Source organism: Urocampus carinirostris, chromosome 11, assembly GCF_059441175.1.
Source record: "Urocampus carinirostris isolate Australia breed hairy pipefish chromosome 11, RoL_Ucar_1.0, whole genome shotgun sequence".
Classification (NCBI taxonomy): domain Eukaryota; kingdom Metazoa; phylum Chordata; class Actinopteri; order Syngnathiformes; family Syngnathidae; genus Urocampus; species Urocampus carinirostris.
This window is the reverse complement of record NC_142359.1, coordinates 1,295,225-1,308,663: the sequence shown is the minus strand read 5'-3', so window position 1 is coordinate 1,308,663 and position 13,439 is coordinate 1,295,225. Positions and strand designations below refer to the sequence as shown.

At 42.6% G+C, this 13,439-nt stretch overlaps 1 protein-coding gene across 1 annotated transcript in view; it reads left to right on the top strand.

Moving 5' to 3' along the window:
- Positions 1–13,439, top strand: part of LOC148356142 (voltage-dependent calcium channel subunit alpha-2/delta-1-like) — a 122,264-nt gene that overhangs the window by 65,905 nt on the left and 42,920 nt on the right. The window contains exons 16-22 of the mRNA XM_088346849.1: positions 649–711; positions 2,260–2,343; positions 4,102–4,176; positions 5,349–5,420; positions 5,482–5,553; positions 5,620–5,681; positions 7,299–7,375. Coding sequence (XP_088202975.1) covers positions 649–711; positions 2,260–2,343; positions 4,102–4,176; positions 5,349–5,420; positions 5,482–5,553; positions 5,620–5,681; positions 7,299–7,375 — 505 coding nt within the window. The remainder of the gene's footprint in view (positions 1–648; positions 712–2,259; positions 2,344–4,101; positions 4,177–5,348; positions 5,421–5,481; positions 5,554–5,619; positions 5,682–7,298; positions 7,376–13,439) is intronic.

Here is a 13,439-nt window from a genome sequence, read left to right as displayed (position 1 = left end):
CTCCTTCGACCTTGACTTCAAAATACCGCATTTAGAAAACAGCGTCAGAGGAACCCGTGTATTTTGACCTTCATGCACTGTAACTTTGACTTGATTGGCTTCTTAATGAGCAATTTGGAGCCCTCATTTTTGTGAGCCGGCTAGATTTTCTCGTGCGCAGAAAAGCTCTGGGTAGTGCGGAACATTGGTAACATAGACACCACTGATGACAAGGAAAAAAACCTCCAGGAAACGGCTATCACCGAGCCTCGGTAGGACGTCTCCATGGGTTTTCCGAACACGGGCCTCAAATGCCCGAGAGTGCTTCAAGGTAAATGTCGGGGGAACGAATAAGACGGAAGACAGATGTCGGGAGGGATTAACGGGGCGGCACCGTTTTCTACAGAAAAACAACATTTCCATTTTTTTCAAAATGCGTTATCTGGCTCAACTCGCTCTCAACCCGACGCTAATTGGCCGGGCGACCCCTTTGACAAATGAAGCTTTTATTTTTCCGTATCCGAAGCATTTTTCACGCGGACGCTTTACGGGCCGATAAGAGGCCGACGGGGAAAAAAAGGCCTCTGGCCTTCGTTACCGGGACCGGCGCTTAACAGGCTGAGAACCGCTTTGAGTATTTGCCTTTTCTAACTGTTCTGTCTCGGATAGGAACTGGGACTCGTCATCACCGGAACTTTGCCCGTCTTCAACAAGACCAACACGGGCTCCAAGGTAGGTTTTTATTAGCGGCGTTCGAAAAAACCTTATTATAAGTAACGCTGTTATATATGTAACGTGTGTAATAATAACTTTTGTTTTATTGAAATTCCTTCTGATTTATGTTGTATAGTTTCTGTATAAGTGTCCTGCGATGATGAGTCCAACAGTAATCTCTTTGATCTATAAGGGGAATTAGCATTTTAGCACAACATGCAACGTCCGGCAAAACTGACATAAAAAAAAAGAAAAACGAAAATAAATCCAAACAGCTTGACAACATCAATTACATTACTGTGCATGTTGAGAGAAGTGGGTACACCGCAGTTATAATATGTAAATATATATAAATTCAACAAGGTGCTGGAAGCATTCCTCAGAGAGTTTGGTCCATACAGACATGATGACATCACACTTTTGGTGCAGATTTTGTCAGGAACCAGAAAAGGATCAGGACCCAAACGCGTGACGTTCTCACACAAGCCTTTTATTTCATGGGAAATGGGGAGGCAGCAGTCTGGCGTGGAAAAACAGGAAGCCAGAGACCGACAAGATCGATTCCATTTGCCTGAGTTGATATCAGACAGATGGGGAAGAGACAGGAAAGGACAGACAGGATATATAATAAAACAGGATATAAAAAATAAACAGGACAAACTAGACGGGAATGAAAACTGGAGAAAATAATAAACAGAACAAGAATAGACAGAAACAAAACTGGAAACCGAAATTAAACAGGAACAATACCGGACAGGAAATACTAACAGGAACAGGACCGAGTCAAAATCCACGTCTTGCAGGGCAGAAGTTCGTTGACAGGCTGACAAAAAGAGTGACAGGACTGGGTTTGAATAGAAGGGAAGCCAATCCGTCAACGAGCCGCAGCTGGTGCCACACGGGCGGGGTCAATTGGGCTCCATGGCAACCATGACATATACAGTGTGTGTATGTATATATATATATATATATATATATATATACACGTACACACTAGTCAGATCAGGAGTCCGCTCCTGGTAAACATGGAAACCAGTACCATCTGTTTCATTTGGGGGCGCAAACCTCTACCCCAAAAAACAGTCTGGAGAGGGATGGGCACCACCAGGCTGTACTTGCCCAAGACACTACCACACCTGTGTTGTTAAGGTGTGTAAACCATGTATATATATATATATATATATATATATATATATACACACATATGTATCTCATAGTGTCATTTCATTAGACACAGTTTATGGGCTAGTGGGACACCAGGGGCATATTTGAATGAATGAAAACTTTATTCGAACATTAAAATAAAAACAGAACATAAGCAATAATTCAACACCAAAATAATGGACTTTGAATTGGTTCTCGACGTTAGCTCCTCCGCGAGTTTCCGCGCCAGAAATCGAACCCGAGACGAACGACGGCGGAACCTAAGTGGGTCGACGTGAGTCAAATGCAAATACCTGGCCTCTGACTCACGGCGGCGTGACAGACATCCAGGAGGCTTTCCTCCAGAGGATCTTCGCGATGAGACCCCCTCGATTGACTTTTTTTTGAATTTCTCCGAAACAGAAATCCCAGAACCAGCTCATCTTGGGCGTCATGGCCATCGACGTCTCCCTGGAGGACATCAAGAGGCTCACGCCACGTTTTACCGTAAGACCCAGAAAAACCTTCTGAAATTCGATGTTACGAAGCGAAATCGGTCGAAACGCGCTCTAAACCGGGGGTGTCGGACGGGCGGTCCGCGGGCCGGATCAGGCCCAGCTAAGGGATTGAATCCGGCCCGCGGGACAACGCCGAGGGAAGCGCGAGAGAAAAACGAGCTGTAGGTTGAAATATGTCCACTTGATGTTGCCAAAGATAGCTGCCTCTCACAAACGCTGGACTTGTATTTCTCTCTCTATCTCCCTCTCTCACTCTCTATCTCTCTCTCTTTCACTCTCTGACTCTCTTTTTCACTCTCTGACTCTCTTTTTCTCTTTCTTTGTTCCTTTTTGTCTCTTTTTACCTTCTTTTGTTCTCTCTTTTTTTCCTTCTCTTTCCCTTTTCTCTCATTCTCTCTCTCTCTCTATTGGTTTTCCCTTTTCTCTTTCTCCTCTCTCTCTTGTTCTATTTTTTTTGATTTCTTTTTCTCTCTCTTTCTTTCACCCTTTCTCACTATTTCTCTTTTTAACTTTTTTACTTTCTTACATTCTGTCTTTCTCCTCTCTTTCTCTCATTCGATTTTTCTTTGGATTTCTTTTTCTCTCTCTTTCTATCAGCCTCTCTCACTATTTCTCTTTTTATTTCTTTTGTTTCTTACATTCTATTTTTCTCTCTATTGCTTTCCCCTTCTCTCTTTCTCCCTTATCTCTTTCTCTTTTTCTTTGGATTTCTTTCTATCTTCTTTCACTCTCCCTCACTATTTCTCTTTTTATCTCTTTTGTTTCTTACATTCTCTCTCTCTCTCTCTCTCTCTCTCTCTCTCTCTCTCTATTGCTTTCCCCTTCTCTCTTTCTCCTCTTCTCTCTTTCTCTTTTTCTTTTTCTTTTATTTTGTTTCTTAAATTCTCTCTTTTCTCTCCCTCTCTCTTTCACTTATTTCTTTCCCTCGGAAAATGGGCAGCAGTCTGGCGTGGAATGACAGGGAAGCCAGAGGCCGACGAGATCGACTCCAATTGCCCGAGTTGATATCGGACAGATGGGGTCGATACCGGACAGGACGGGACAGACAGGATTGATAAGGAAACAGGATACTGAAAAATAAAAAGGACAAACTAGACGGGAATGATAACTGGAGATAATAATAAACAGGACAAACATAGATGGGAACGATACCGGACAGGAAACGCAGGCAGGAAACCGGACAGAGTTAAAAGCCACGTCTTGGGGGGCAGAGGTTCGTTGACGGACTAACAAAGGGTGAGTGAGAGTACAGAGCTTAGATAAGAGGGAATCCAATCCGTCAACAACCCGCAGCTGGCGCCCCACAGTTGGGGCCAATTGGGCACCATGGCAACCGTGACAGTACTGGTTAAAAAACTACAAATATAACATTTTAAACTATTTACCTTCGAGCAGGGGCAGACGCTAGTACATTATTTTCATATTTTATAATCATTTCCTGAATTATGCTAGTCATTGGTGGAGAATATAGCGGAATACATACCTGGAGGGCGCCACCATGTTTGTTTGGCTTCTTGATGCTTCTGCGACATTGTTTTTCTCTCGCTTTAGACAACAGAGTGCCATCTAGTGGTCAAATATTGCACGCAGGGGCTATGGGAATATTTTACTGAAGTGAGAAATAATTTCATATGGTTTTTGCCGCCGATTTCAGCATTATTCAGGAAGGGCCCTGATAAATCACGGTCCGGGCCCTCGGGGTTGGTTCTTTACGTCACTCATGGTTTTCTTTTTTCCTTTTTTGCAGTTCGGACCAAACGGATACTACTTTGCGATCGACCCCAACGGATACGTTCTTCTCCACCCCAACCTCCAGCCGCCGGTACGACGTCTTCTTCATTCTTTTAGTCTTCATCGATGGCAAATTTTCACCAAAACGGGAATCGAACGCGGTTTATTGACGCGCAAACACGTCGTCCCACTTCGAAGTAAAACAGACCGAGACTAAAATAACAGATTTTATTATATAATCATACGTATGATTTGTTTTTAATTGAATCGTCTTTGGTGTCATTTATATCAACGTTGTGAAACAGTGTATGCAACATGGCGCTGCAAGTAAAAAATGGAATGTGTCAAGACCAGAACGGAAACAGGACCCAATTGCGTTACGTTTTTCACAAGTTTAATTAGAAGAAAGGGATAGGGTTGCGCCCATGATCCAATGATCGCTGGGCTGAATGCGGAAGTAGTGCAACTTCCGTAGTTTCTTTTGTCTTTTATTCGCCTATTTGGTATTGGAGTAACCCAAAAGTCATTGGAAGTAATCCAGTTAAAGTAACCCTGCGCCGACGTAAAATATGCACGCCCGGGCAGACGTTTATTCAAACACTGATAAAGCGTTAGTGCTGCTGACTATCCCCGTTTGTCCATTTCAAAATAATAATACCGTAAATTCCGGACTATAAGCCGCTACTTTTCTCCCAAATTTTCAACCCTGCGGCTTATTCAGAGACGCGGCCAAATGATGTCACTTTTTTAACGGCCGCCACTGGCGCTCGAGTATGTAAGGTAAGATTTAGACCGGTTGGAATATATTCGCCGAGGAAGATCGCAACTTCTGAGCGTAAACATACCCTCGTCGTGCATATTGCACAAAATAAGGCTCATGACGCAGCTTCCAGATTAAAAGCAAACGGGCATATTGCTGGAGTGTAACAAAGTAGGGGAGCGTGGGACGACGTCGTCATGATAAAGTATCTTTCCGACATCGAGATAGACAACTTAGATGATCAAGGAGGACGAAGCGTTTGAACAGCCGCGAGTCTAATGAATACATCATTTATTTCCTTAACAGACTAATTTGCAGGCATGCAAGCGTGAAGTTTGGCTTGGATTAATTTCGTGTTTTTTTGATGTGGGTACATGCGGCTTATATACAGGTGCGGCTAGTGTATGGACGAAATCGGTTTTCCCCTTAAAATGTGATGGGTGCGGCTTATAATCAGGTGCGCTCTATAGTCCGGAATTTACGGTAATGCATTTTGCCCTTAGACGGCCGAGTTCCACGAGCCGGTGACTCTGGACTTTTTGGACGCCGAACTGGAGAACGATATCAAAGTGGAGGTATCGCACGCGGGCGCTACGGAGCTTATCGAGGCACGATTTCACACGTTTTCGTTCGCAGATCAGACAGAAGATGATCGACGGTCTCACGGGAACCTATCCCATATCGGCACTGGTCAAATCACAAGATGAGGTCTTTTGATTTTTTTCAATTGTGAAGCTTTGCCAAACTTCTCAACTTGTGTGCTCGCCCTTATAGCGTTACATCGATGTGGGCCGGAGGACCTACACCTTTGCGCCGGTCAAGGGGACAGACTACAGGTAAGCCCGACCGTCCTTTTTTGACTACGGTGAAACGTAGCATTGATACAGTAACTTTCCCCGAGGTTGCGTCATTTAATGACTGTATGATACAATGAAACCCAAAGAACAAACCCAAAAGATCAAGTATTGCTTGAGCAAAGAAAATGACTGTGCTTTATACACATCCTTTACCTATCATTTAATGACTGTATTATACATTGAAACCCAAAGAACAAACCCAAAAGATCAAGTATTGGTTGAGCAAAGAAAATGACTGTGCTTTATGAACATCCTTTACCTATCATTTAATGACTGTATTATACATTGAAACCCAAAGAACAAACCCAAAAGATCAAGTATTGGTTGAGCAAAGATCATGACTGTGCTTTATAAACATCCTTTACTTATCATTTAATGACTGTATGATATAATAAAACCCAAAGAACAAACCCAAAAGATCAAGTACTTGTTGAGCAAATAAAATGACTGTGCTTTATGAACATCCTTTACTCATAATTTAATGACTGTATGATACAATAAAACCCAAAGAACAAACACAAAAGATCAAGTATTGGTTGAGCAAAGAAAATAAATGCTTTATACAAATCCTTTACTTATCATTTAATGACTGTATTATACATTGAAACCCAAAGAACAAACCCAAAAGATCAGGTATTGGTTGAGAAAAGAAAATGACTGTGCTTTATAAACATCCTTTACTTATCATTTAATGACTGTATTATACACTGAAACCCAAAGAACAAACCCAAAAGATCAAGTATTGGTTGAGCAAAGAAAATAAATGCTTTATACAAATCCTTTACTTATCATTTAATGACTGTATTATACATTGAAACCCAAAGAACAAACCCAAAAGATCAGGTATTGGTTGAGAAAAGAAAATGACTGTGCTTTATAAACATCCTTTACTTATCATTTAATGACTGTATTATACACTGAAACCCAAAGAACAAACCCAAAAGATCAAGTATTGGTTGAGCAAAGAAAATTACTGTGCCTTATAAATACCTTCTATATCAGGGGTGTCAAAGTCATTTGAACTCTGGGGCCACACGATAGAACAAACATTCTGTCGGGGGCCGGACTAGTAGATTAAGAGAAAGAAAAAGAGATAAAGAAATAAGAGAAAGAGGGAGGGAAAAGGAGAGAGGGCGGGACAAAGAAAGGAAAAGAGAGAGAGGGAGAGAGCGTGAGAAACAAAAGATTAAAAGTCGTGAGAGGGGGGGGGGGAGAAAGGGAGAGGAAGAAAGAAATCCAAAGAGAAATAGAAAGACAGAAGGAGAGAGAAAGGAAAATAAAGCACAAACGGTAGAGAGAAAGAGAAAAGAGAGTAAAGGAAAAAAGGAAGTTAGAGCAAAAGAGGTTAAAAGACTGAGAGAGAGAGAGAGAGAGAGAGAATAGCCTTCAGCTTGAAAACGGTTGGAGACCCCTGTTCTCTATGTTTCTCAAAGGCAGAACAGTTACCGAATTCAGTATCTTTTCATTATGAGATACATTTCCAATTTTGGCCACTGAATTATATGGCGCAATTTTTCAAATTTCTGTTCAATTTGGGGTTTGCGCTTCAGAGTCAAGATATCATTTTAAGAAGAGGTTTTCTTTTTTTTTTTTCAGTCTGGCTTTGGTGCTGCCCGACTACAGCTTGCACTACATCCGCGCCACCATCGGGGACACCATCACGCAAGCCAAATGTAAGTCTGGTCTTTTTCCCCCCCGTTGGCACAATCTGGCTTTTTGCGGCCGTTATGCTCGCAGTTGCGTTTTTACGACGGAAAAAAAGGCCATTGAAGGCAGCACGGTTCTCAGAGTCTGCGAAAGTTCATCAGTGGAAATGCGGTGTCTTCTTTGGATTTTGGCGGCAACAACTCATTTGCGGCGGGGCTTCAAAGTTGCAGACAAGCGTCTCTATTCTCTCTACAAATCACTCCCTTTTCAAGGGCTTGTTGGCATTCGGCCGGAACGACGAATTTGGAATTTGTCACAACGTCACCATGTTATGACTTGAAAGCACGTGTCAAACTCGTAGACGGGGGGGCCAAACGTGACCCGCCACGTCATTTTATGTGGCCCCTCAGAGATGAACCCCTTAGCGTTCCTGTCAAATCGGCATCAAATCCCAATCCGAGACGTCGATTCAATGCTGTTCTTGTCAGGAAGCGGGCCGGGAAGCAGGAAGTCGGAACTCCGATCTGTCGCTTTAATTGAGTAATAAAAGTTGTCCGACACACAAACGGACCAGAAACAAAACGAAGCAGGTTCAAAGGCAGGCAGAATTACAATCTAAGCCTTACTCGGATCAAACAGGCATGAACGGGTCTTCAACACGGTAAAGCAATGGTCTGGCAACGTGTAGTACAAAAGCAATCAGTCCAATGCGTCTCAGCCGGTGTCAAGGGGCGGGGCCAGCTGGGCGCTATGACAACCATGCAGGACATGACAGTTCTTGGAGAATATGGATGCTTTTGGTCTCTACTGAAAGATAGATGTATACTTTATTCATCCCCGTAGGGAAATTCACACTTCCAGCAGTATCCTTGTGTCAGTGTTCTGGTTTGTCCGCATCCCTGCGTCCTAGACGCATCATTTTTGCTGGGGACGCATCGTCTCAAATCAACGTGCGTCCCCGGGACGCAACTTTTTTGACGCAAAATTGACATTGTTACCCGATTACTTTTTTTAACAAAGATTTCTCGCGCTCCTAACTTTTCGTCAGGCAGATACGCCATTGTTGTTTTGGTCTCGCGGTTCGAGTTTTCGTCCGCACCCAAACGAGATCCCGTTGCTTCGAGATTAACTCATTATTGGGTGGTTGTCGTCGAGGGAAGGTGAAAATCAACACAAAATTGGTCATTTTTTCAGTCTCGGTAATAAGTCGAAACATAATGCAGAAAGTGATAACAACGGCAATAATTCCGGCACGAAAAAACGGCGGAGAAATTCTTCGGAAGATCGCGAAGGCAAGGAAAACACGTGTGTTGAAGCTAACGATTCGACGAAAGAAAATAAACAAAAGAACACTCCTGGCAAGAAAAGGACTTTTTTGCCAAAATGGACCAAATTATATTCCTGGTTACGCTATGAGGAGGATGATAATGGAGTCAATGGTTATCTAACTCCATTAACCAAACACAACCTACATTCATTCAACAATTATGCGCGCCCGTGTTTTGAGAGAGAAATGACTAAGAGGGACCACACGGGGGCGGATTTTTACTATTTCTAACAGCAGATCTAAGTTTAAACAGGAGACTGCCCCCATCCAAGTTGCTCCAGATCATTTATACATGTCATCAAACAAAGCAAAGACACCCTACTATTCCCCTATTGGCTATGTGTCATCTGCAGCTAACTTTAGCTTTCTCTTATTGGTTATCTTCTCCCCGCATGATGGCGTGTCGGCTCCTCCCATGGGCGGGCCAAGGTAGTTGTTTTTGCCCAACAATCTCTGGTCGTCCTGCGTCAGCTCACCCAGGGATCTTGTTATCAGAAATGTCCCAGACATCATTTCACACAGCTTGCCCAGTCAGTGAATATCTTTATTACATTAAACTGAATACATGTAAAGTGTATTCAATCGTATAAAATCCTTTATATTCAAATGTATAAAATCCTTTAGAACCAACGGCTTCAGATGAACGAGAAAAAAATGGTTTTCATCCGTTTTCCCGACACGAGTATCTAAAAACAAATGGCGGGATTTGTTTGAAATAAATACATTGAATTACTCAATGGATGATTTGTTAAATTCACTTATTGAACACCTTAATTTCCCTACGCGCTTGAACCTGTCACCAAATTGAAATATCTTGGAGCTGTCGTATCAGAAGAGGGGTCAGAATCAGAAACCACCGGCTTTGGAAGTCCTTGAAAGTGCTTGAATTTGGTCGTGAAAAAAGGTGTACGAATTCTGAGCGAAACATTCTCCAAAAAAAAGAAAAAATGGGTTCTGTTGTTCCATTTGAGTGTTTTCCCTTACTCGTGTCTCCAATATTCTTATTCACTTTGAATAAAATATTGCGTAACCTTGATGTTCTGCCCTCCCCGCTCTCCTCCGGTCCTTCCTTCCTGACCTGCTCCTGATCTGCCGACGCGGCCGTGTCCCGGGATGCCTCCAGCATTTCTGGGCAAGTATTCTCCTCCCGACCTCCTCTTCTCATTGATATGTGCTTGATTTCTCCTGACTTTTGCCGGTGATTGATCATGACGTTTTTGTAGCCTGGCCAAAAACCTCCGTACCCGTTCCGCCCGTCTTTTTCCAGTCCCGCGCCGCACCTGTTACGCTAAGCCTTGGATGTGGTTTTGGCGCTGGGAACAGAACTCAAAAACGGAACGTTTTCTTCAGTCGAAGGTCAAAACGGAGAGGAAACGCCTTTGATTCTAATGAATGGCTTTAGCGGACGTTTGAGGGACATTTTTACACTCGATGAATATTACATGGGTTCTGGTTTACTTCATTTCGTGAGAAAGGATGTTTTCATGGCATCGATTCTGATTTCACTGACTTTTAGAATGATTTAAAGCAGTTGTGTCAGACTGGTTTTAGCTGGGGGCCACAAACGCTATCAAAAAATCTCACGGGGGCCGGACGAGTAAGTTTAAGAGAAAGAGAGAAAGAGAGGGAGGGAAAGAGAGCGATAAACAGATAGGGAGAACAAGGGAGACGGTGAGTAACGGTGAGAGAAAAAGAGAGCGCAGAATAGAGATAGGAACGGAGAGGAAGGGGGAAATGAATAGAGAGAAAAAAAGTGAAAAAAGAAAAAGATGAAAAGAATAAGAGAAACGACAGAAAGAAAAAGAGTCAGCAGGAGAAAAAGAGACAAAGTGAGGTGAGAGAGAGAGAGGTCGAAAAAGGGAAAGAAAGAAGGTGAGAAAGAAAGAGAAAAATAGAAAGAAAAAGAATTAAAGTGTAAATTAGAGAGAGAAAATAGAAAGAGAGCAAGACAGAGAAAAAGAAAGAGTTAGAGAGTGAGAGAAAAATAGAGAAAAAGAGAGAGTGAACAGGAGAAAGAAAAATAGGGAGAAATAAATAAAAAAGAAGTGAGTCAGAGAGAAATGGAGAAATACGACCACAAGTGTTACCTGGCTTTGGTGACATCCGGTAGAAATATTTAAAACTACAGCTCATTTTCCTCTTGCCCTTCTCTCACTGTTGTCTTGCGGGCCAGATTTAAACCTTTGTTGGGCCTGATCTGGCCCACGGGCCGCCTGTTTGACGCTTGTGATTTAAAGGGACGGTGTGTATCGATTGACCACTAGATGTCGCTGTATTGTAAGGGTGTCAAAATCAGTTTGGCCTTGGGACCAGATCCAACTTTCTGTTCTCGAGTAAAAGAATATCAACTTTGATTTGTTTAGCTTACCAGAGTTTTTAGTATTATTCTTTTAACCATACATAGTATAATCACAGACGGCAAGGGATCTTTTCTCAATACTCATATTTATGTCACGACCAGCACACAGGGGAAAACCCAATCGCGTAACGTTTTCCCACAGTTTTATTAAAAGAAAGAAGAAGGGCAGTGCTCGTGATCCGATGCTCACTGGACGCGGGAAGCAAGTCGCTTTTGTGATCTAAACACAAAAGTGGATCTTCCGTAGCGAGCGATGGCGGTGTAAGGGACGGAAAAACGGGTCGGTAGCCTAGACTGGAGAGCAAAGCGTGGTCGGGATCGGAAACGAGTCGTAAGCCAGAAGAGGAGAGCAGACGTGGTCGGGATCTTGAACAGATTCAGATCTACTTTATTGTCATTCTTGTACACGTGTATACAGAACGAAATGTCGATACATCTGACCCGCACATTTTCCTTGAATGTACAGATATAAATTAAATGTTGTATTGAGTTGGAGTATTGAAATACTAATAATATACTAAATAATTATAGCTATGAGTATTATACAGTAGTGCAAAGAGTGCAAGAGGAGCAGCTAAATAGATGTGCAAAATGGGCAGTTGTAAGTCAGGACGGGAGAGCAGACGATGTCGAGATCAAAAACGGGTCGTAAGTCAGAACGGGAGAGCAGACGAGGTCGGGATCAAAACGGGTCGTAGCCGGAGACAAACGGCAGCAAAAACGGGACAGGCGGGAGTCAGGGTCAAAAAAGGCTTGCCTTCTATTAACAGAGGTTCGCAGACGGACTGACAACAGGGGATTGACAGGACTGGGAGCCAATCAAATAGCCCGCAGCGACTGGCCCCAAATGAGCGGGTGATTCCAATCAGTAATCGTGACAATTTATTTACACAAACAATTGAGGGGATGATTTGGCTATGAATGTATTAACTGGTTTATTTTAACAGTTAAGTCAATGCAGTTTTACACCTGAACCAACTCACCACGCTATAAAAACTCCATATTTATGTTTGCCTTAAAATGAATAAAAACATAAGACAAAATGAAGGTTTTAGCAGTGTGTGGGCAATAAAATTAGACTACATCTGATCAAACGACGAGGCTGGGCCTCATGAAGCGGATATGATATCCTTGGCTGCACTCTAGTGTTAAAAGGAGCATTTGATTTGCATTTATTTAAAAAAATCATAACTTATGATAGAAACAACCTAGTCCTAGTCTATGGTGCAGCGCAACCGAAATGGAAGGATTTAGTTTGAATTCAAACGACGGATACTCAAAAGGACCAACGGCAATATTTTTCTTCTTACCCATAGCAGCAAGATGGCCGACAAAAATGCCAGCTCTCTTGAAGTGAAGCTTGTCTTAGTTTGAAAAATATGCTCATTTTTCAAACATTTAAATGCTCTTTTTTTTTTTTTTTATCCAAATTGGGGCTCTTAAATTATACTCACTGTCGCTTTAAGAAGTCAATTCAACATTATAATTGAAAGAAAAAGTTATTTAGGGGACAGATGGGTCTCTTATAAACCTTGGCTTTAACCCAACCTCCAATTTTCATTTCGGTTGATTAGTTTTTGGATGAGATGTTTATTTTTTGCTACTTAGAAAATTAAATATGATAAAAACAGTAACGGGCAGCACGGCGGCGCAGTAGTTAGTGCTTGTGCGGCACAGTCCATGTCATGGGAACCTCCTGCGTGGGTTCAAATCCAGCTCCAGACTTCCTGTGCGGAGTTTGCATGTTCTCCCCGTGCTTGCGTGGGTTTCCTCCGGGCACTCCGCTTTCCTCCCACATTCCAAAAACATGCATGTCAGGTTAATTGGCCGGTCCAAATTGTCCCTAGGTGTGGATGAGCGAGCGAGTTGTCTGTCCCCGTGTGCCCTGCGATTGGCTGGCAACCAGTTCAGGGTGTCCCCTGCCCACTGCCCGGAGATGGCTGGGATGGGCTCCAGTCCCCCCGCGACCCTAATGAGGATAAGCGGTACGGCTAATGAGATGAGATGATAAAAACAGTAACAAAAACTTAACAGGGACACTGTAGTTCACACCTATTTTACGCGACTTGAAATAGTGTAAGAACGAGAGATGCCTTTTCACATGTCGTTTGTATCCCTAGAGCAGTGTTTTTAGAGTTAAAGAATCTTGCCGCGCACCGTTGGTTAAAATATTTGAAAATCAGACGTCTCCGAACCTTCGTATTTGTTTTTTTTTTGTGTCTTTCTTGTTTTGTACCGTTGCAATATTTTTATTCACTGATTTGAATAAAATATTGTGTCACCTCTGATCCCGTAACCATTTTTCTTTTCTCTTTCCTCTCGTCCGTCTCCTTCCCTTCCACTGCAGGAAAAGATGGCAAGTACCTTATATTTATTTCTTTGGGACTTTTGTCGGACAGGTTTA